This window comes from Petaurus breviceps, unplaced genomic scaffold, assembly GCF_028583685.1.
Source record: "Petaurus breviceps papuanus isolate PSGF00001 unplaced genomic scaffold, PetGlider_PUasm1.0 140, whole genome shotgun sequence".
Lineage (NCBI taxonomy): Eukaryota > Metazoa > Chordata > Mammalia > Diprotodontia > Petauridae > Petaurus > Petaurus breviceps.
This window is the reverse complement of record NW_027185698.1, coordinates 43,497,463-43,517,096: the sequence shown is the minus strand read 5'-3', so window position 1 is coordinate 43,517,096 and position 19,634 is coordinate 43,497,463. Positions and strand designations below refer to the sequence as shown.

Below are 19,634 nucleotides of genomic sequence, written 5' to 3'. Positions count from 1 at the left end.
GGGGGGGCCAGGAAGTGGAAATGAGGAGGGAGAGAATTCCCGGCATAGGGGACAGCCAGGGACAATGCAGGCTGTTGGGAGATGGAATGTTTTGTGAGGAACAGGAAGGAGGCCAGTCAGTGTCACTGGATCATAGAATATGTAGAGAGAAGGAAAATCTAAGAAGAGTGGAAAAGTAGGAGGGGATCGGCCATAAAGGGTCACGAATGTCTGACCGAAGATTTCATATTTGATCCTGGAAACAACTGGGGAATAACTAAGTTTTACCGAGAGGAGGTGGAAATGATGAAGTTAGACCCTCACTGGAGGAACATCACTTTGGCAGGTGAAAGGAAGACAGTTTGAAGTAGGCAGACCCATCAGGGCTAAGGCTAGTGTAATGATCCAGGCACGAGATGACAAAAGGTCTACACCAGGGTGGTGGGAGTGTCCGAGGAGAGAAAGAAGAGGGTGAATGTGAGAGGTGTTACTTGGGTATAATGGGCAGGATGGGCAATGGCTGAACATGGGAGGAAATGGGGTGAGAGGTTGCTGATGGCTGAACTCTGACCCAAGGAAGCCACACTGGGTGGGTGACAGTGAAGGTTTCAATGCTTCCCTCTGACCTGGATATTGTCCATAAGGCAGCAGCACGATCCTAACGTCACACACCTAGAGGTCACCTGGTCCAACTTCTTCACTGGACAAATAAGAAACTAAAGCCCAAAGAAGGGGAATGTTTTATGCTACTAAAGTCCATGATGCAGCTCAGGTCTTGGGACAATATTCTTTTTGTTTTTAAATTAATTCATTTTAGTCTTCAATATTCATTTCCACAAGATTCTGAGTTCCAAATTTTCTCCCCCCTCTCCCCTCCCCAAGATGGCATGCATTGTGATTACCCCTTCCTCCAGTCTGCCTTCCCCTCTATCACCACTCCCCTCCTATCCCCCTCCTCCTCACTTTCTTATAGGGCAAGATAGATTTCTATACCTCACTGCCTGTACATCTTATTTTGGGGACAATATTCTTTCCAATTGACCTTGAGTTTAGCTGTCAATACCTGAGCCAACTCACTTAGGCCCTCTGCCCACCACCCTCTAGTCAGGCACACAACCACATAACCGAACCCACGGGGAAGAGGCAGACATCTACCTGGAAGGGCTCCTTGACCTTCTAGAGACTGCTAGATAAGCCAACATCCTGAACCACTCCCAGCCTTTCTGCATTTGGATAACTCCCCCTTCGGTTCTTTTTCCATTACCATTCATCAGGGATGATACTGACCCTCAAAGCTCAGGGGTGCCTTGTTCCTCACCTCCCTGAGGTAAGCAGAGCTTCAGCAGTTACCTGTGTTTCCAATTCAATTTAACAAGTGTTAGCATGCATACTGTGTGCTGAGCCCTGAGAGGAGAAAGACAGAAACTAGAGAATCTGCCCTCAAGGAGCTCACATGTAGCTAGAAGGAAACTGGAGGTCTGCATCGTTCCCCCTTGTTAGACTCTAAGGGCCAAGGGGGCAGGCACACCGTCTCTCTCCCAGTGTAGGTGATCAGCATATGTGGGATGCTAAATAAGGGGACAAACTATGGTTATTTAGGCACCTTTACCAAATCTCCCATTTCCATCTCACCTTCAATTCAATTGGCAAGCACCAACCATCTGCTATGGGCAAGGCCCTGTGCTAGATACTAGCAATCCCCAGGTCCTGAGCCACTCCTTGGGCCCAAGACACTGGCAGTGTCCTCACCAGAATCCAAAAGCAACACAAAGCAGGAGAACAGGAAGTGACTCAGGGTTCAGCAGACCTCGGTGCATACCCCAGATTGGCTGCTAACTCAGTGCAGCGGTCATCAGGGAGCCGTTCCCACTCCACTAGGCCTCTGTTTCCTCCTCTTGGAAGGTGGACCAGGTGATCAATATGGTCTCTGCTAGCTCTGAGAGTCCATGTTCTATGAATCTGAGAAAGTTCTATGACTCAAGACTCTGGGACTCTAGGATTCTATAATTTTAAAAATTCCATCATTCTTACATTTGATGGCTCTCAGGCCTTATAAGCTAACAAGCTAGCCAAGGGAAGCTGGAGAAGGCAGTGAAATCAGAAGCAGGAATGCAAGACGCATTAGCCTAGTAGCCCTAGTGCTACCCAAAGACCCTCACCCTGGAAGGTGGGTTATTTCTGCCACCAGGTGTTCCTATGCCCAGGAACGGTCCTACCCAGAGGCAGGATATGAGGTATCTATGTGGCATGATTTGGGGCCTGAGCAGCTTCCTCTGACCATATGGACCAAGAGATATGCCCCAGTCTACCACAATGCCCAGTTCTCTTTCTCGAGTTTTAGCCCTTAGAGCTGTGAAAGTTTTCAGTCTCCTAAGAGAGGGTTAACTCCCAGAAGAAGCATTGCCTCAATCAAGCTATAGTTAACACCTCATTAGCGATTACATAGGAACTGAGTGGGAAGGAAAAAGAAGGGAAAGGACATTGGGAGAGAGGGGGCACAGTCCTCAAAATCTGCCAGAAGTTTCACTCAGGAGCCTAGAATTTAAAATTTCAGCCTGGGGTCCTAAGCCTTAAGGGAACAGGGAGGGGGAAACCACAGTGTGTCCTATGAGACTGACCACAGAAGATTGGTGCCCACTTCATCAGTCAGTGAGCCAGCCAGAGCGCCTCCCCTGCAGAGTCCTGGCCTCATAGGTGACCTAGGTGTCTATCAGGTCTAGGCCACTAAGGCTCCCCTGCCAGTCCACAGCCCCAGTGCCCAGTAATGTGGCACTGCCCAGATCATATGTCAGGCAGGCTCTGAAAGCCAGGAACGAGACAAATGCTTTCCCCTCATCTGTGTATAAAGGCAGAACCTTGGCACATTGTATCTCTAACTTGACAAGACAACAGAATAGGGCTAGAGAGATTCTTTCTGGGCTACAGAGTCCAGAGAAAGGGGAAGAAAGATGGGTGGGGGGGGGAGGGGAGCAGAGACTCTGAGTCCTATGTCCAATCCACTATGCCATGTGGGCCACTGCCTTCCCAGTCAAGTTCAAACTCATCCTCCTGGCATTCATACATAACCTTCCACAATCTAGCATGCCTCCATTTTTCTAGAATTATATCCCTCCCATTATATTGTAGACTTTAGCCCATCTGGACCACTCTCTGCCTCTCCACCCACCCCACAAACATGTCTGGTGCTTTCATGCTCTAGAAACACCAAGTGAAAGAGCACTCTAGTCTGTGTTTGAGAACATCGAGTCCTCCATCCACATGGACACATGTGTGTTGTGTGGGTATTTTAAGTCCCAGCTCCTCGACCTACTTAATGGCTGGGTCATCTTAGATAAGTGACCTGGCCATTTTTATCTTCAGCTTTCACATCTTTTTCTGAAAATGGGGATACAAATAATACTTGGAATATCCATTCTCCCAGGGGTGCTGTGAGAATGAAGTGAGATAATAAACACAAGTGCCCTCTAAGCCAGAATGCTTCATAGAAATGTGAGCTCATATTATTAGTAGCACTATTAATCCCTAAGGCTTTTGGATTTGGGGGAGGGGGAGATGGAAAGTAGAAGCTTCATTGTAAATTCAAACCTGAAACAGAATTAAATTTGGATCTTTCCTTCCTTCCTTGACTACAGGGTTTGCCCTTAGGCTGGGATTCCTTCTGCTCCAGGTGCCCAAGAGACCTAAGAAGTGACTGCAGAGAGTTCCTGGGAACACTGCTGGACCATGGACTCTGGGGAAGCCTCCAACAAATGGCCTCTGAGAACTGGCCAAACTCTTCCTAATGGCTATAACCTTTCCTGGGAGGGGCAGAGGCTCTGAAACTAGAGAACTGACTTCTCAGGCCAACCTCCTCAAAGTCTCCTCTCCATCTCAATGTCCTCCCTCCCTCCTCCATCCATCCATTCATGCATCTATCCATTCATACCTTCATCTATTCTTTTAATAAACATTAAGGACTGCCCAGTGCTAAAGCTCTGGGGACACAAAGTTTCATTTTGAAATGATATAAACTACTCTTAAAGCACAGACAATCCACTATACTTACTCAAATAAGTATAATAAACAAAAGAGACTGTGATGGGTTAGGGGTGGGAAAGAAGAAGCAGAAATCCAAAATTCATTGACTTGCCCAGAGCCACACAGCGACTGAGGCAGGCTCTGCATTTGGGTCTCCCTGATTCCCATGCCCAGCAGTCAATCTACTGCCATGCCTAGCTGTCTCAAACCCAGTGTGCTGTTCTCCCCTTTCAGAAAGAGGGAGAAAAGAAACTAAACCAGATGGCCCCTGAGGGCCCTTCCCACTCTAGGACTCCACAAAGATTACGATGGAAGGATTGGGCCCTGAAGATCTAAACCAGAGACCTGTGTTGAAAGCACAGGTCATTCAGTTTGCTTCAAGCCCTGGGACAGACACTCTTGTAGGAACCATGACTTGCCTTTTCTCCTGCCCCCACCACAACAAAAGCCCTACCCTGGGATTAGAGACTCAGCATTTGCAACACACATTTGTTATGCACTTACTATGTTCAAAGTCTCATGCTTGGTTCTGGGGGTTCTATTCCCATGTGTTGATTAATTTCATTAATATTCATATTGGGGCCTTTCTATATCATTCTATTAACTTGCATAAAAGAAATAGTCTCTCTCTCTCTCTCACACACACACAGGCTCTTTCTGGTTCACCATGAATTTCTTTCTTCCTTTTATTACCCAGGACCAGTCAGTTCACAGCAGTCTCTGCTGTTACCTCCAAATGGAGGTCTCAGAGTTTTCTTTCTGTGTTGTCCCTGTTGGTAGCACCCACCCAAGATCAGCCAGTGGTAATAGGATATGAAGCTACACCTCCTTTAGCCTTCATAGATAGGATGCCAGACAAATCCAGTGGTCACAACACAACCCAACCCAAGTCACAAAACTGTGCTGAGCCAGCCTGATACAAACTCATACTACCTACCTTAGTACAGTGGAAATAACCTTGAGTATGAAGTCACTGAACCTGCCCTACCATTTAATGGACTGAATGGACCTTAGTAAAGTCCCTTTACCACTCTGGGCCTCTATCTCCTCATCTGTCAAATGGGAAGGTTGGCTAAGGTGACCCAGAGAGGTCCCTATGCTATGTCTCCTCTGTTCTCAAGCTCCTCCCCTCTTTCAGCAGATGGATGACCTCACCTCCTATGCCCAAGACATATTTTAGATAGGGGTGGATGAGATGGCTTCTAAAATTGTCCTAACTCTGGCATTCTGTGATGTTAGAAGGTTAAGGCCATTTGATGTGAATTTTCTCATCTCCCTCCATGCTGTAAAGCCTTTCTTGGCCCCTTTCCTTGGGCTCTCAGGTACAAACAAACCCTTCTCCTTGCCAAGGCTAACCTTACCACCTGTATCTTTCATCCCACAAAGTCCCTCAAGGATGTCAATTTTATTCAACTCAATCTAACTAAAACATTTATTAAGTATTTACTGTGACCCAAGCATTGGTGATAAAGAGACATAAATGAAGAAGTCTTTGTACCTTAAGGAGCTATTATTTACCCAATCTACCAAGATGCATATATTAAGCACCAAACTTCAAGGAGTTTACATTTTCCTAAGGGGAGACAATGTGAACGCATATCATTCTACTTTTATAATGAAAATAAAATAATTTTGTAGTAGGCAGAAGCACTAGCAACTGAGAGAGGAAAATCTCGAAAGGCCTTATATAGGATGTAGCATTTGAGCTGCCTGAGAACTGAAGATTCTAAGAAGCAGGAGTGCAAAGAAATGCACTTCAGGCATAAGGCACAGCTTGGACAAAAGCACAGGGGGAGGAAATGGAATTTCTGAATGTAAGAAACTGAAAGGAAGCCAGTTTGGCTGAACCACAGAGCTCAGAAAGTTATATATTAACAAACTAGAAAAGTGGGTTGGAGCCCGGCTGAGAAGGGATTTCATTGCTACAGAAGGGCCTGGAATTAATGGATTAGGTGAGTGCTGGCACTTGTTCCATCAATCACCTCTTTTCCTATCACTTCAGTCTCTTCTCTACTGAATCCTTTTCTCTTGGCTTACCAGCAAGCCTAGTATAATAATATAATAATAACAAATAATAATAGTTCACACTCTAAAGTACTTCATAGTTACAAAACTCTTTATTACAACTCTGTGAGGTAGGTAGGCCAGGTAACATTATTCCTAGATTAGCAAAAAAAAAAAAAAAAAGGCAGAAAATAAAGTAATTTACCCAAGGTCACACAGCTAATTAAGGGTTAAGAGTCAGGATCTGAACCCAGGTCTCCCAATTCCAAGTCTAGGGTTCTTTGCTCCAGGATCCCCATTCTAAGATACTCTCCTACTGACCCTGCTGGGGCCAGGCTGCCCCTGGGTCCTTGCTGTTGAGAAGGCTGGCTAACATTAAAGGAGGAAACATCCTTGTAAGAGCCCACCCTGAACAATCAGATCACTGGGCTTGGGAGGGTCCAAGCATCACATCAAGGATCATGGAGCAATAGAGACAGAAGGAATGCCACAAACCAAGAAGCAGGCTGATCACAAGCCTGGATGATCTGGGGGTAGGAAACCGACAGGGTTCTGGCCACGAGCTCCCCAACTCACAATCACCCAGGAGGTGGGACCTTGGGAATTAGCATCAGAAGAGAGTCTAGAAGCCACTTAGTCCAAACTCCTCATTTTACAGCAGTGAAATGACCTGCTCAACGTCACCCAGCCAGGAAGTGGGGGGGGGGGGAGAGGCTTAGGCTCAAGCCCCCATCTTCTGACTGTGCATCTGTTGCTCTGGGCAAAAACGAAGAAGGTACAAGAAACTGGGCTGTGTGTGACTTCTCACCATCTAGGCCTGTAAATAGGGATGCTGAAGGTGGCAGAGACTGGGCAAATGTGCCACAGACCTCAGAAGCTGCTGCTTTGATAAAAACACTTTATTTTAGTTTGCCACATTCTCCTCCTGAAGTCAGCTGATGTGGCTCTTATTAATAACCACCATCTCCTCTCTCTCTCTTTCCCTCTCTCTCTGTCTCCCTCTCCCTCCCTCCCCCCCCTCCCCTTTTTGACCTCCTGATTTACAAGACTCTTTTCCCTGCCTGACACCCCTGCGAGGCAAAGGGTTTAAGTATTATTCTCCCCATTTTACAGATCAGGAAACTGAGGCACAGAGAGGGAAAGAGCTGACTTAAGATCACACAGTTAGCAACTGGCAGATTCAGGACTTAAACTGGAACCTTCTGTCTTCCAAGATGGCTCCTTTCCCAAACCACACGGGCCCCAGGGAACAAACAATGGGTTACCGAGTCACCCAGGACAACCAAGCAAGTACAGGGTTCTTCCTCCCAGCTCACCATGGCTTTCAGAGAGAATCCAAATCAATTTTTCTTATCTCGGTGGTTTCTGGAAGTACTTTGTCCACTACCTGATGACAAAGCGGCTTTGGGCACTTGCGTCTCAGTCATTTGGGCCCTGGGAAACTGTAACACTGTGTACTGGGCTTAGGAAATGCAGGCCTGATCTGTTTACTTCCTAGGGCTGGCCCATCAGCAGCTTCCAGGGGCGAGGATTGGCAAGGACTTCTTTTGGGAAAAAGAACAGTGAGGCACTAAATTTAGGAGATTCTGTCATCAGGCTCTGTTCTAGAATCTGGGCCTCCAGAGAAAGGAAGCATTTAATCTTCTTACTGTCCCCTCTTCAGCAGCCCGCTGCAGTTAACCCTTTAGGGATGCCTGATCAATTCAGGAATCGCTGCCATTTTCTAGACTTGGAGGGTATAGAAAGAAAGGACTCCGAATCTTTCTTACTTTCCTTCAATACTTAAAGTTATCACAGACCTCCAAGGGCATCTAGTTCAATCTGCATGTGAATAGGAATCTCCCTATGATATTCCTTACTCTGTTACCCAGCCTCCACTTGAACACCTATAGTGATGGGGAACTCACCACCTCATAAGGCAGCCCACGGGACTTCTGGATACTTCTGATGATAAGGAAGCTTTTTACCTCAACTCACTGCCACGTCTACCCCCTGCTCTGAGCTCTGCCCTCTAATCTGATCAATATGGACCCTCTCTCCACTACAGCAGACGGCAGCCTCTCCTCAGAGTAGTAGACATTCTTCATGACTTATAGTAGCCGAGAAATTCTTCAACAGGTGCCCAGATTTGCAGCCAAGGGAGAGTCCGGTGTCCAAGGACACAAAGGCACATGAAGCTTTGCTCATGACAGACTCTGACTTTAGGCCAGAGGAACAACCATCCCTTTCACAGAGGCATGAGGACCCACACAGTCATTTCCTGAATTCTGCTCAAGGACTTGAGTTGGAAATGATCTGGGTTCAAGTCCTGGGCTCTGCTACTGTATGGTCAGGTGATTCATCTCCCTGAGCCATCTATAAAATCATCATAATAATAACATTTGTGCTACCTCTATCATAGGGCTATTATGAGAAAAATACTGTGTACAGCTTTAGATATTACAGGGTCCATTCATGTTCCCAAATGGGGCAATTTCAAATCAATGCAATCATTTTTCAATTCAGTCAGGCATTGGGGATAATGCAAAAAACTGATAAGTAAGACATAAGCAGAAGATCACTGATTTGAAACAAGAACATACCTCAGGGGCCAGCTAGCCCAACCTCCTCATTTTACAGATGAGAAAACTGAAGCCCATGGAGGTGATGGGGTTTGGCCAAGGTCACGTCCACAGCAAGCAGCAAAGCACTGTGTTCAGTCCAGGGAGAAGTCACATAGGCAAAACTGGGACAACGGGTTGGACGAGATGACCTGAGGTCCCTTCCATCTCGGAGATTTTATTAAATGGAGACTAAAGGAGCTCTCTTAGAAAAGTCACACAAGTAGCAGCACCAAGGCTCAAACTAGGGCTCCCAAGCCCCAATACCAGGGTTCTCCCTACTATTATACCTGCCATGTTCCTTTAATTCAAGCTGACACATATTTAAAAGCGCCTACTGTATGCAGAACATTGCTACACACTAAAGACAAGACAAGGCCTGGACCAAGTCCCTGTCTCCCTGCAGTTCAGTCTAGCTGGGGAATAAAGCAGAGACAACCACATAACCATTACACGATGCCTGTACCACTGAGGAATTAAAATGTTGGCTGGGCAGAAGGCTTCGTGAAGGGGGTGATATTTAATGGCAGCAATTCCACACCAGAAGGGGGGAGGGCAGGCATTCTAGACATAAAGAATAGCAAATGACCTTGCCTCGTTCTGAGCCCCAGTTTCTTCATCTGTATAATGGGGGTGAAAATATATACACTACCTACATCACAGGGTAGTAAAGGAAGAGCTCTGTCATTTTTTTTTATCAACTTCCCTTTGGCCTGGCCATTTGAGGAAGTGTGTATCCCCTGTCCCTCTCAGGTGCTGTTTCCTGGGCTGATTCCCATGATTCCAGCCTCACCCAACCTGGTCCCCACTCCTCATCCTTCCTAAGAGCTGCACATCACACAGAGTCAAACAGCTACATAAGCAAAAAAAAGAAAAAAAAAACGTAGGCCCAGATCTGAGGAGTTTCTAAGTAAATGCAGAGACTGACAGGTACTGCCCCAAAATTATGAAAAGGCAAAATCCAGGCAGCCCACAGGGTATTTAGAGATCCACCCCACTCCACAGCAGCCCAGGAGGGTAGAGTGAATCATGCATTTGGAATCAGGAGGCTTGGGTTCAAACCATTTATCTATTAGCTGGGTGACCTTGGGTAGATCATTTCCATCTTTCCTTTGCTGTGTGCTTTGGGCACATCACCATGTAATCTGGATAAAAACCAGGCTGCTCAGCACAAACCTCTTGGCATAACTGTGGCTAACAAAGCATCTCATTCTGGTCACTTTTGCTTTGTTTTAGTAAGTGTGGGTGGGAGGATGTCTACACCGAGGGCTTAGAAGCTGCTCAGAGTTTCCATTTCCTTATCTGTAAAATGACAATCATAATCCTGGCATTTGCCTCCCAGGTTTGTTGGTAGGAAAGCACTTTGTGAACCTTAAGAGCCAGAAAAATGGGTACTATTAAATGATTCAAGGGTGAGCTTTACTTAGGCACTGAACGCCGGTGTCTGGGGTTTAATAAATGCTTGCTGACTGAAGGAATATTGGTCCTGACCTTCATCATTTCATGGTACAGAGAGCTCCCTGCCTCTGGCAGTGCTTAAGCAGAAGGCTACATAGCTTTATGAGGTCAGGGAGGTTCTAGAAGGAGATTCCTATGCTGGGACGTTCTAGACCAGATCCCCTCTGAAGGACTTTGCAGCTCTGATAATCAATATAAGGAAATCCCAAGCAGGGTCTGCCTTCAGCAGGACTAGGAGGCAGAAAAAGGGAGACTGCATTCCTCCAAGGAGAGAGCAGAAAGTCACAAAGCCTGGGGAGGATGGTGACTGTTTCTAAACCGTTACCATTCACGGTGTCCTGATTCTAGCTACAGAGGATCCTGAGAAGCAAAGGGACTTATTAAGTACTATTCATTAGTACTACAACTACTACTGGTTTCTATTTCTTTACTGTTTTAAATTTTATACAGGATGTTTCTCACAACCACTCTATGAAGCGGATAACACATATCTGTACCATTATAACCCATTTTACTGATAAGGAAACTGAGACACAGGGATTGTAGGACTCAAACTCAAGTCTTCCCACTCCCTTCCCACAACAAAATGCTTTGACTACATTGGCTTGGGAATAAACCATACAAATTTATGGCTCCTGGTTGGTCTCTCAAATCCCAAGGTTTCAGGGGCAGAGATTCACCATTCCTTTGGGTGGGTCACTTTTTGGATGGGTCAAGCTCTGCTTTTTCTGTTATAACCCAGCTGAGGATAGGCTGCTGAGGGGACCCAAGAGCTCACTTTCTCAAAATTCAATCAGTCCCCCTACTTGGCCAGGGACAGGCAAGGAAAAGAAGGGCTCTGGGACTCAGAGACAAGCTTCATGCTCCAGGACTGGGCGGAGGTCAGGGCCAAAACACCAACAATTTAAGGAAATAACTCAGGAGGCAGAAGACATTTCCCAGAGTGCATTATGTGGCTAGGGAGCCAAGGGAGGGAGGAAAGGATAAAGGAAGAAGGAGGAATAAAGGGCAGGGCCTTTGGGAAAAGGATGCCATTTCCTACCAAGACACAGAAGATGTGATGGGCCCACTCAAGAATCCAAAGTGCTATTAGAAATGACCACCTTGTTTATGCCACTCAGCATAGTGGAAAGAGCCAGAGCTGAGGAGGCAGGAGATGGCAAGTTCATTTCCACCACTGACTTGCTGTGGACCTTCAGGCAAGTCACCTCCCTTCTCCACAACTCCTGGTCTTTTGTAGAATGAGCCAGCTGGGTTAGAGGGCCTCTCAGTTCCCTTCCAGTTCTGACACCGTGCACTAAGGTCCCTTCTGTTCTGATGGCCTATGCTATAAGGTCCTTTCTGGTTGAGACATTTCACATTCTATTACTTGAGGACATGGTTAGAGTCTGGTGGGAAGCAGCAGGGTGACGTCATGGAAAGAATCTCAGACACATTAATCCTAATTTTAAGTCCCAGCTCTGCCACTTATAACCTGTGTAACCCTGGGCAATTCTGGGCCTTCCCTGGGCTCCAGTTTCTTCAGCTCTTCACCCTGTAAAGCCTGAGAATGTTGGCCCACAGGGAGGCAGCTAGAGACATCCTTTGTAGAGGACAGAATCCCAGCATTGGAAGGGATCTCACAGATCCCCTACCTCAACCTACCACTCAGTATAGGGATCTTGGACAGCAAAACTTACTTACTTGCCGGGGCTAGGAAGTGGGCATGTTCATGTAAAAAAGGATGAGATGTGTCTTTGAGCACACAGACCTGAGAGGACTGGATGTAAATGGAGAGATAGCTGGACAGGTGGAGGAGGAAGGGGAGGAAGGTAGAGCTGTCCGGTCCTTGTCATGGGTATCAGGCTGATTTTTGTAGGGAACCCCTCCCCTAGGCTCCTGTGCCACTGCTGCTAGCACAAACCAGCTCTAGCAAGAGTGGGGCAGGACTTATGCAGTTGTAAATGGCAAGGCTTGGACTCCTAGGGCTGAGAATGAAGGGGACCCGAGGACGAAAGTGAAGCTCAGAGAAGCCACATCCCTTGCCCAAGGTCACATAGCTAGGAAGTAAACAAGCCAGGACTCAAATCTAGGCTATCTGACTCCTGGACTGGCTCTCCCTCCAAGACAGCTTGGGTATCCCCTGCCCCTGCCACCAGAGGCCTCTCCTCATCTCTCAAGTATCTGTCAACTCCTCTGGGGAATTATCTTGTAATGCACTTCCTCTTTAAGTGAAGGAACTGGTTTCCTTTCTGTTTTCCTGTCCCTTGTGCCTAGCACACAGTAGGTGCTTAATAAAGGCTTAATGAAGTGAACAGAATTTTTTAGTACAGTGTGGCTTGGTGAGGCCAAGAGCGCCTGCAGACATGTGAACGCTTTCCTTATTGTCACCCCCTCCCCCAACAGCTGTGGGTGCTGTGGAAGAGCGTGTGCATTCTAAAGAATTCTAAAAGACGAATACTGACTACAGTGGGCTGCACGGGAACCCTTCTCTGGAAAGACCCCCTCCTCTAGGAGCGGATAACGGTCTCTACCTCTCTGCTGCTGTCAGCACTGGGCTCCAACGCCAAGGTCCTCTCTGGCTCTGGTGTCTAATGAGAGTCTTTCAATTCCTCTCTGCTCCCACTATTTCAGCTTTGTCCCCCAAAGCGGATGAGGTCACGGCTGGGTCCCTGGGAACAAGGCTCACCTGCTAATTCTAAGACTCAGTTTCCTCCTCTTAAAATGGGCCCACAGAACTTGCATGAGCTGTATCCATATTGTAGGCTTAGTTATCCTCAAGGTGCCATGGAAATGGCCGTTCTTATCTGAATCCCAGCTCAGTATCTAACTCCCATTGTGACCTCTGAGCCCCACATGGGGCTAATTTCCTGCCCTCTTAGTCTCCCCAGATATTGTGAGGATCAGAGGAGACTGGATGGGAACACTCCCTTAGGAAATGTGATCTTGGCAGAAAGTCGAGGTATGTGAGACATCAGCTGCAGGGGGGCAGGGAACACAGAGCCCTACGTGAGTATTTAGCCACTCCCCAGGTGGCCCGCTGTTCTGAACCTTCTGTCCTTAGCTCAGGCTCTTCTATACAAGGGCCTCTCTTGGGAGACTCCCCTTCCAGGAAACACAAGCTGCAGAACTGTGTGTTCTGGCCCCACCTAGGGCCTGAAATGACCAGGGAAGGCAGGCAGGCAGGCTGGCTGTCCCTTTGACCCCAGACATTTACTAAACACCTGTGGGGAGAGGACAGTCTGCTTCACGTACCCAGGCCTGGTTTTGAGGTGGAAAGATGTATGATGTACATACTACAAGGGGTGGCTGGGGAAACAGGGCACACTTTCGCTTATGAATCAGCACCATCACCATCATCAGATCATAGTATTGAGAGGTAAAAGGGACCCAAGAAATGATCTTCTCCAGAGGTTTTTAACCTAAAATCTGTGAACTTTTAAAAAAAAAATGTTTTTCACTTGACTACTATATTTCAATATAACTGGTGCCCACTAAAAACCTATGGATTTCACTTTACAGGACATAGTTCTAAGAAGGGGTCCTGGCTTCATCAGATTGCCAAAAGGGCTCACGATACAAAAAAGGCTGGAAACCCCTAATCTAATCCAAGCCCTTCATCTTACAGAAGGGGAAAACTGAAGCCCAGGGTCACCCAGCTAGTGAGCTGAAGTGCTACAATGGGAACCCAGGTTTCTTGACTCTAAATCCAGTGATCTTTCCACTATGATGTACTCATGTTAAGAACTTACCTTTCTGGAATGCCTTATTTCCTTGACAGTGCCTGAAGGGAACAGTCCTAGGATCATTCTCTTCATTTTACCGTAGAGAAAACTAGGGATCAGAGGCAGGGGAAGGCTTGGCCAGGGCCCATCCGTTAAAAAGGGGCAGAACCAGGATTCTAACAGAAGGCTGTGATCCTGAGCCCCCATTCTTCTTCCCAGCACAGGGCACAATCTGCCTTCCCCCAAGCAGATGGCACCCCTGTTTTATCCCCTGGAGGGCTCCCCTGTCAGCACTATTCATTGTACAGAATCTCAGAACGTCCCAGCTGGAAGTAAGCAGGGGGTGAAGAGGGCCCTCTGAGATCAGTCAGTTTAATCCTTGACCCTTAATACACAAGGGGAGATCAATAGGGCTGTTCCCAGTGGACAGATGGGGAAACTGAGGATAAGAAAAGAGACAGTCCTTTTCCTGAGGTCACAGAGCACGTCAGTGGCAAAGCAAGACCTGCTAGCACTCACGCTGCTTCTCCTCCTCAAGGCTGTATTAATCCACCCTAAGCACAGAGACAGAACAGCTTTCATTTCTACCATCCCACGCCTTCTGCCCCATCCTCCCTCCCCAGCCTTCAGGACTAAGGGAGCTCCCTAGCAGAGGAGAGCCTCACATTACATTAAGAGTTTCGTTTCTGGGCAACTTAAAAATAATTGGATTTCTGTAAGCCTAAATTGACTTTGTAAAATGCTCATATGAGAGGAATGCTCAATATTGAAAGAAAAATCCTTCCCAATTTATAGTTTTGGTTCATGTTCCTATTCCAAGTTTACAGGAAGTTCCCTGCACTTCCTAGCAAGGGAATAAATCACAGAACATCAGAGCTGGAGGATACCTGGGGGTCGGGGGCACCTAGTCTGCACCTTTCTACAAGAGTCCTCTAGGCTCACTTAAGTGCCTCCCCATCAATGGCTGAAGTCAAACTGGGTTTACTAAAGTGGCTCATTATGGTGCAGTTAGGTAGTGAAGTGGATAGAGCGCTGGTCAGGAGGACCTGAGTTCAAATCCGGTCTCACACATTTACTGTGTGACCCTGGGCAAGTCACTTAACCCTGACTGCCTAAAAATCAAAACAATAACAAAAAAAAAAACCCCAAACAGAATGAGCCACAGTAAAGTGGCTCATTCTCCACTTAGATACTGTTGATAATTATCAAATTTCTCCTTATGCAGGGCTGAAACCTACCTCTTTGCAACATCCTCTTACGGCTCCTCATTCTGCCCTTTCCCCCACCCACCCACAAGAGAGCCTGTCTCTGGAGCTCATTCACAGTGAGGTCAGGGTGGATATGCTGCTCTTGCCTTCCCTACTCCAGATTTTACTGGGCATTCATCTTCTCTGCACAGGGCCCTGTGTTTCTGTCATATACAGATGCATTGGAAGACCCATGTTTGCATGCCGCTTTTGCCACTATTGCCACTACCTGTATGACGTTCAGACTCAGTCTTCTGATCCGTAAAATGAAGGGACTGAATTACACAGTCCCTAAGGGCCCTTCCAGCTCTAGCACCCAAGGTCCTATGACTAGGATATGGCCCCTGTCCTCACAGAGCTCACGATCAGAACCGGGGAATAAGGAAAAAGCACAAACAAGTACAATATTATGGAGACTATGGGAAGCTCAAACAGAGAAGAACAGGTTGTTTTTCAATAGAGTTGGGGGGAGGAGGAGGAAAAGAGAAGGATCTAAGAATTGGAAGCAATCTCAGAGTTACTGAGAGGTTTCTTCCCTTTTCATGAGGAAAAATAAAAGAAAGAGGGAAGAGAGTGTGGATTCTGCAAACAAGGGGCTGAGGAGTCTGATTTTGGGATTTCTGGTCAAATTCTTGAACCTATTAGTAAAGTTACAGTTAGTAAAGACCTAGAAGTGGTAGCAGTAATTATTTAAAAAAAAAAAAAGGTAGGGAGGGGAACTGGTACAGTCTCCTCAAGCACAGATCATGACAGGCCAACCCAACTTTCCTTTTCTGTCAGGGTCACCAGGATGGTGGATCGAAGGAGTGCTACAGGTATGTTTTACTTCAGCCTGAGCAGAGCTTTTGACAAAAGTCATGCCATCCTTTTGGAGGAAGATGGAGAAAGGTGGGCTAGTGTTTTTTGGCAGAGGTTCAATGACCAGTCTCCCAAGTCATTTATTTGTGGTTCAAAGTCAGCCTGGAAGGAAGTTGTTGGTGAAATGCTCCTGAGATCTGCAATTGTTCTTATTTTGCTTGGCATCCTTATCAATGACATGGAAAAAGGTATCGATGACAAAAAGCTCTGAGGATCGGTTAAGAAAGCCAGGTGAGGGGGCGGCCAGGTAGCACAGCGAGTAAGAGCACCGGCTTCAGTGTCAGAACGACCTGGAGATCGAATCCCGGGCTCAGACACTTAGCACCCACCAAGAAACACCTGGCCGTGTAACCTTGAGCAAGTTACTTAACCCTGATTGCTTAATAAAAAAAAAAAAAAAAAGAAAGCCAGGTGAGAAAGTGGGGATTCAAAAAGACCTGGCTGAGCTGACCAGTGAGAATCTTGTAATAGGAGTCAATGTAAAAGGCTTACACAGGCTCAAAAAATCAATGTTACAGGTAGAAATAAGGCAGGGAAAGTATGGCTAGTGAGCAGTTTGTTTTCTTTCTTTTTTTTTTTTGCTTTTTGGAGGGCAACTGGGGTTAAGTGACTTGCCCAAAGTCACATGGCTAGTAAGTGTGTCAAGTGGCTGAGGCCAAATGTGAACTCAGGTCCTCCTGACTCCAGGGCCAGTGCTCTATTCACTGTGCCACCTAGCTGCCCCATGAGCAGTTTGTTTTCAAAGGATATGGGGTTTTTAGTGCATCTCAAGCTCAATGTGATAAGGCAGGCAAAAAAGCTAACACAATCCTAGGCTAAAGAGAAGCCCAGTGTACAAGACCAGGTAGGTGGTCAATGCTGGCCCCATGACACCTGCTATGTGACCTTGGGTAAGTCATCTACCTTTTGGATTTAACTTCTTAGCCTATTTCCTCATCTGAAAATGAGGGTAATACTTGTACCACCTCACAGGGTTGTTGGGAAGAAATCCCTTTAATGAATTACTCAAAAGATTCATGATTTTTTCCATAGAGCTGTCTCCTCTCCTCCAAGTCTTAGAAGAGGGTTTCACAAACTGCTGTGCTCAGATAAATCCATCTTGCATAAATGTGCCCCTGGCTGGCCAAGTTCTGGGTCAGAAAGGGCTCTGCCTTTCAAGTCAGAGATGTGGGCACCTTCTAGCCTCAGTGACCTTCTCTACCCATGCTGAACACTATGATCTGAGACAATAAGTACAATTTAGTACTGGGAGTCAAGAAGCCTTCCTGGGTTCAGATTCCAGCTCTTGTGTTCACTGGCTATGTAATCGTGGGGAAAAGGTGCTGAAATTCTCTGTGACTCAGTTTCCTCAACTGTGAAATGGAAATATTAAAACTTGCATATTTGTAAAGCTCAATATGGTGTAGAAAACTGAGCTATAATTATGGCCCCAGGCCATGTACTCACTGGATCCCAGCTGCCTCTTTGAATTTCAGTTTCCCTCAAAACTCAGACCAAACCTCCTTCCTACAGAAGGCTTTTCCTAATCTTTCCAGCTGAGGGTACCTCCCTCCCAAAATAGCCTTTTTACAAATTTAAATATACGTAGGAGGCAGTGTGGTATGGCATTGGGCTGAATTTAGTCAGTCAGAAAGACCTGAGTTCAAGGTTCCATTTGTGACCTCTACTGCCTATATGACCCTGGGCTAGTCCCTGAACTTCTGGGTGTGCCCAGAGAGCTCTCTAGACCTGGAAGTTATAGAGAAGAAACTCCTTTGGTTCAAGGTCCTCCTAGGAAGGCTTCCTATATGCTGATAAAACAAACCACAGACGTGCTCAAATAAAGACAAACCCCAATGGACATGTACTGTCTCTCTTAAGAAGAATGGAAACTCCTAGAGCACAAGGGCTGTTGTGCTTCTATCTTTGTACCCCCAGTTCTTAACACACAACTAGCTCACAGTACGTATTTAATAGATGTTTGCTGATTGACTGTCTGTAGTCTCTCTAGTTTGGTAGGGACCTGGCAGGGATGAAGTCCCACCAAGAGAGTCTTAGCAAGACCAGGATCCCAGTCTCTGTTTGTGGCCATGAAGGGTTGGGTCCACATGTGAGTTACTGTTGCCACCATGGCTCCAGCTTGGCTAGATGCTCAGGCCCCTCCAGCCTGGCTCCACTCCTCTCTACACAGAAGCTCCTTCTCCCACACAGGATCCCAAGAAACCCAGACTCCCCCTAGGTAATCATCAACAACATAATCCCAGCAGAGGCTTCTCTGGTGGAATCCAGCTGATCCCCACTGACAATTCTCCGGCAGAAGCAGCCCTTTTACCAACCTCCCCACCAAAAAGCTTCTATTTCCCCACAAACAACTATACAGAAACAGCCTTAAAAAAAAAAGCAGCAGTAGCAGAGGGAGGGGTGCCAAGATGGGGGAAAGGAGCTCTGCCCATGCTTGGTGTAAGGAGAAAAATCAAAGGACAGACTTGTCTCAAGTAACACTAGGCCAGAGGCAGAATGGAAGGAATTCAGATGCACTGATTGAGCCAACCCCAGGCCTCCTCTAACCTGACATGGGGACAGATGGACAGAAAGAAATCTGGGTATGGGAAAGCCATTCTATAGCATGACCAAAAAAAAAATCTTTTGGACACTTACCTATGCTTTTCTAGCTCGTTGTGTGAAGACCTGTCCAGAGAAAAACAAACAAAAACAGAAGTAAGTCCCCAGCTCAATGAATAATTGTGACCCAAATCAATCTGTGTCTCAGCTGGTCAGGGAGTCTGGCGGTCCAGGTGCCCTGCCCAGGGCCTCCCAGCTCGAGAGCAATGGGGACAGAGCTTAAACTGGAGACGCCGGAAGCCAGTCCGAAGCCAACTTTCAGTCGGAGCTCAGCCTTGACGTTGGCAGGGAGGGCTCCTCAAAGGCATCTCAAAATCCCACAAATGCCACGTAGGAGCAGAGGGAGGAGAGCAGGAGCTGGGCTCAGATCCCAGCTGAGACACTCACTGACTAGCTATGGGACTCTGGGCAAGGCCCTTTGGTCCACTAAGACTCAGTTTCCTCATCTGTAAAATGGCGGTAAGGATACTTATACTCTTCTCCTTCACAAGGTTGATGTCATGGACTCAAATCCTGCTTTTGTCACTTATGGCCTGTGTGACCCTATGCATGGGGTCTCAGTTTCCTCATCTGTAAAAAGATGGGATTAGATCAGACAGCTTCTGAGGGCCCTTCCAGTGTTAGCCTTCATTTGAGGGCAGCATCTGATTTAATTGGAACATTGTAGCCCCAGTGCTTAGAACAGGCCTTGGCATTATCAAAAGCATCTCAGTTGCTTGATGTTGACTGAAAAACTCAAAGTACTACAGCAATAGGAATGATTAATAGCAATATTGTAATACATGCAAATATAACTGAATTATATTTGTATTAATAATCCCTTATACTCACTACTTGTGGGGCTTTAAGCAATCACTTTGCCTCCAGCCTCAGTTTCCTCATCTGTAAAACGGACAGTCTTTCCAAGGCCTTTTGTTGCTCCAAATCCTAGAGTAGGCCCAAGACCCTTGAGTCCAGTTAGGACTAGAACCTGGCTTCCTGGCTCCTATTTCCAGTTCTCAGAGGCCTGGTGGAGGGGGCTGGGGGTCAGTGCTCACCAAGCCTGAGATGACCAGTCACCCTGCTTAGACATCCTCTGTCACAGCAAGAGGCAAGCCTGGATGCTGTCTCGAGCTGGCCCATCTGGCTGTGAGGTTTCATGAATCCATCAGGCCACTCCACTCCAG

The 19,634-nt window shown here is 46.8% G+C and overlaps 1 protein-coding gene across 1 annotated transcript in view; it reads right to left on the bottom strand.

Moving 5' to 3' along the window:
* The window catches only part of MXD4 (MAX dimerization protein 4), a gene marked incomplete at its 5' end in the record, with an annotated part of 54,325 nt that overhangs the window by 21,130 nt on the left and 13,561 nt on the right, over nucleotides 1-19,634 (bottom strand). The window contains one exon of the mRNA XM_069073312.1: nucleotides 18,505-18,534. Within this exon, the coding sequence (XP_068929413.1) occupies nucleotides 18,505-18,534 (30 nt within the window). The remainder of the gene's footprint in view (nucleotides 1-18,504; nucleotides 18,535-19,634) is intronic.